The following is a 4,491-nucleotide window of genomic DNA, read 5'->3' as shown; positions in this document are numbered from 1 at the left end:
GAGCCCCAGCAAACTGCAGAACGGGCTTTAGGGAGGGGAGGAGCGGGGACAGAAGTCACCACGGGTCCGCTTTAACGCCTAAACGAGGACCGCGTTTGTTACTTTGGGCGTTAAACAGCCGAGGGCAGAGCGCGCGGGGCGCGCGCAGGCTGTGCAGGGGGGCGAGGACAGGGCAGAACTGACCTAAGTAACCACCTTGCTGTATTCCAACTTACTTACTCTCAGATGAAAATCTGTGGATGACGAAATATTTAAAAACTGTTTGGAAAAGGAGCAAAAAAAAAAAACCAGCAAGAAAAAGAAACTAAAATGCCAAAGTGAGCATTATCAATGTCATGCAAACACGTGTTTATAAACCGCAGGAGTGAGGATAAGGCTAACCTGCACCCAGGTCACTCCACTGTTAGCCTCAATATGGCTTTAAAAGAGCTCCTCCTCCAGGAAAATATAAGAAAAAAACCAAACGACACAGCTTGCTACCTGTAGCGTGGAATGTTTCAGTCTAAATGTAAATAACACTAGTGAGAACCTCAAACACCGTAAAATAACTGTGCTTAAAGGTAACAGCTGGAGCCACAAGTGAAACTGCTCCTTCAGTCCCGACATGTTAAAAGAAGCGCAATAAAGGAGGAAAAAGTTCTTAAAAACATATGGCAACTTACACATTAGCTGTATTAAAAAAACGTTTCAGAGGGTAATTCCCAGTTGTACAAAAAGGAATTTGTCAGTATTTAGTAATTTGTTCCTTAATGTTTGTTTTGCGTGGTTCCAGGAAAGACAAGGACTGTGCAAACCAATACACGAAACATCCTGTGCCCTTCCCTAGGTAAACAGATCCTTCTTCCATCACACAACCCACCTGAAGATGAATACTCCTCAGTATTTCATACTGATCGCAATTTAAATGAAATTTCATTAATTTAGGCTGCAGCTACAGGCATCCAGTAACAAGAAAGTTGTTTTCCACCACAGGATGTCTCTAACCCATAATGCACAAAAATCTTTGTGGCCAGGATTGAGTGCACAAGTCAGGGAAATATTAATGGCTATGGGAAAAGCTTCCCAAAACAATTTTATTTTCACTATTTACAAACTGGCTTCTTGCTCTTACTGGTGTTCCCAGGAAAAACATGCCATTTCCAAGGTATCCTCCCTCTGCCCAGTAAGGCCCCGGGGCTCCTTGAGGAGAATTTTACATTAATGAAACTGTTAATTATTACTGTTATGTATTGTTAATTAATCATCACTGTTTTAAACAGGAATAGAATTAGTTCTGGACAGCAAAGAACATTCAAACTCTCCTTTTGTTTATGGCTGCCCTTCATTTAACTTCTGCATTGCAGCACTTTGCATTCAGAATTTAACATTTCACTTATCTGAAACAGATCAAAAGTTTTTCTCAGGAAATATTTATACTGGATCTATACCTCATTGGGATTGTCCTGGATTAGTTCCCCGAGCCTTTCATTCCCCTTCATTGTTCTTTTCTTGCTTTGCTTTGGTTTTGCTCTTGATTTAAGGTAAAAGCCTCTAACTGAATGATTTCTTCCCAATTTCAGCCTGGAAGAGTTGTGACTCTGGTTGAAGATGCTGAGGTACAGTAGACCTGTCTCCGTGTACAGAATTTCCTGTTGCATTCTCAGTCCCTGTTACTTGCTTCCCTACAAGCAAATACCTGTGGTATCTTTAGGGAGAAGTTCTCTCAGTGTATCTTGGAGTTACACCAATGGCTCTTGATTGTTTCAAATAATCAGTCAAAACTAAGAAACTGGAATTAGTTTGGGTCTGTTATTACCAAGGGGATATTTTAAAGTCTTTTTTGGAATAGTCACTTTGGTTATCTAGTTGTAGGATGCAGAATTTTGTATAAACATAGAACATTTGATATAAATATCAAATGATACAACAAATCTGCTTTAATTTCAGCTTCACACCCTGCAGTTGAACAAGGTGTAACCTGATTTTGAAGGTATCTCAGCAGACTACAGCAATTCACTTTCAGCACAGTAACGTTACCAAATTCATCCTTCCAAGGACATGTAACAGCTGTAGGTGATACTCAGGTCCTTGGCAATGAAACTGTCACTAAACACAGAAAGGACCTGATGAAAATTCCTTCGAATTTGGCATATTTACATTTTTAATTTTCAGGTATAAATTTTGTGAGGTCAGGGAGATATTTTGTCCCCCTAGTGGGCAACATTTACTACTTCAAATGTCACTGCAGCAAGCAATGTGTCAGAAAGGCTTCAGCATTAGCAAGAAAGAAGGTGATCAATCACCGTTTTGACTGAAAATAGCCTAAACAAAGCAGCCCTTTTATTTCTGGGACTTTGTACAACCAGTGCAGGAAACAGCCATAAGACAATTGGCCCTCTCAATTTAAAAAGGACATTGAGGTGCTGAAGCAAGTCCTGCGAAGGGCAACGAGCCTCAGAAAAGGTTTGGAAAACATGTCGTATGAGGAACAGCTGAGGGAGTTGGGTTTATTTAGCTGTGAGAAGAGGCAGCTCAGGGGTGACCTCATCACTCTCTACAACTACCTGACAGGGGGTTGTAGAGAGGTGGGGGATGATCTCTTCTGCCATGACTGCAGGGAGAGGACTAGAGGGAACAGTTATAAACTGAGAGAGGGGGGACTCAGATTAGATGATAGGAAAAGCTTTTTCCCTGTTAGTGTGGTCAGGCACTGAAACATATTGCCCAGGGAGGTGGTGGAGTCACCATCCCTGGAGGTGTTTAAGAGGCATCTGGATCTGATGCTGGAGGATATGATTTAGGGGTTACAGCAGCCAATGGTTGGACTCCATGATCTCAGAGATCTCATCCAACCTTGGTAATTCTGCGATTCTAAGTGCAAAAGGGAATAAAATGAGTTTGTTTCAAAGTTTTGCCTAAACATGTTAATTTTTAGTATCCTTTTAAACACAGCTTGGGTTTTCTTTGGACAGGGATGTGTGTGGGGCATTGCCTACAGATTGCCAGCTGGGCAGGAAGGTGAAGTGAAGGCATACCTGGACTTCAGAGAGAAAGGAGGCTACAGGACCACCACTGTCATTTTCCACCCCAAGGACGCGTCAGTGGAGCCCTTTGACGTTCTGCTGTACATTGGCACCTGTGACAACCCCAACTACCTCGGGCCAGCGCCACTGGAGGAGATTGCCCAGCAGATCCTCAGCGCAGCTGGGCCTAGTGGGAGGAACACAGAGTACCTGTTTGAGCTGGCTGACTCCATCAGAAACCTCATGCCAGAAGATGTGGATGAGCACCTCTTCTCCTTAGAGACACTAGTGAAGAAACTCTTGGAAAAGCATCAAAACCTGAATTGTCTATAAAGTGACTTCTTGCTTTTAAGTGGTTTTGCCTTCAGGAGGTTTTGTTGCACAATGGGTGTATGACTTGAAGGAATGTTTCTCTGTACTATCTTAATCAATACTGCCTATCTTAATTAATACTGAATTCAGAATAGGAGTTGGTCATTAAAATTACCAAAATCATTCTTTCAGGGGCCCACAGAAAGGGGAGCAGGGAAAGTGTTTCAGGTGTGAATTTGCTGTCTTAGCTCTTCATCCCAAAACATCTCATACACCTGTATGAAAATCTCAAGAGACCCATTGAAGCTTGTCTTTATCTAAAGACTTTTAAATTATTATTTCAGGTTTAAAATAAATTTTTAGATGATTTTTACAATGAAAATCAACATTCAGAGACAAGTCCCATGGATTTAAGTGATAGTTCTGGTTCAAGGCACAGAGCTCAGTGCTACTAAAAAGATACATTTTTACATGGTTTAAGTTGTGTAGCAGCAGATTTATATTAACATTCAGCTTCTCTGAAATGAAGTTATTCCACTGATTTAGTCATCTGACCCTTTATATATTGATTTGTCCTTAGAGGATAAAGCATGTCATTGTCAAGGAAATAATTCCTTGGCTGATGGTGTCAAGCCCTGAACACCAAAGCTCTGGGCACTTTCCAACAAGCCAAAACCCGTCAGCACCTCATTTTTCAAGCCTAATATAAAGAATAACCCCCAAATGTTAAATGCACTAAGAGCATGACTTGAAGTCACAACACAGCAAGGAACTCATCTGTGTAATTTGCCTTTAGATGCTGTTGTGACTTCCATCTCTTAAAAACTCCACTGAGCTCCAGGCATAGATATAATCGTTTCAGGGATTCACCACCAACAGGTAACTCTTTCCAGTAACCTTATGGTGTGTATGGACATAGTGGGAAGCCCAAGGAGGCTTCTTGATGCAAACCATCAGTTTCCGTCCCAACCAACATTTGTCCTGCTCCTCAGGAATTTATTTCTGTTAACTTTTAACACAGTATATTTTTGTATCTTAATATAAAAGATCCTGTTTCAAACACCACATAGCATCCTGTTTTCTCATCCAGGGAATGCTCAGAGGCCTGTTTTCTGCAGCAGGGATTGCAAAACACAGATGTTTCTCCTAAAGAGGTCATCCTTTTCTCTGCACTGTC

General features: G+C 41.5%; 1 protein-coding gene across 1 annotated transcript; it reads left to right on the top strand.

The window, feature by feature from the left end:
* Positions 1-1,559: 1,559 nt before the first annotated feature.
* CHAC2 (ChaC, cation transport regulator homolog 2 (E. coli)) lies at positions 1,560-3,335 on the top strand (the record flags this gene model as incomplete). The annotated part of the gene is made up of 2 exons (XM_009073709.1): positions 1,560-1,595; positions 2,952-3,335. Coding segments are annotated over 2 exons (420 nt in total), but the record flags the coding sequence as incomplete, so codon positions are not given.
* Positions 3,336-4,491: the final 1,156 nt, after the last annotated feature.

The sequence above is a fragment of the Acanthisitta chloris genome, unplaced genomic scaffold (assembly GCF_000695815.1).
Source record: "Acanthisitta chloris isolate BGI_N310 unplaced genomic scaffold, ASM69581v1 scaffold39204, whole genome shotgun sequence".
Taxonomy (NCBI): Eukaryota; Metazoa; Chordata; class Aves; order Passeriformes; family Acanthisittidae; genus Acanthisitta; species Acanthisitta chloris.
The sequence above is the reverse complement of the archived record's forward strand: the minus strand, read 5'-3'. Positions and strand labels throughout refer to the sequence as shown.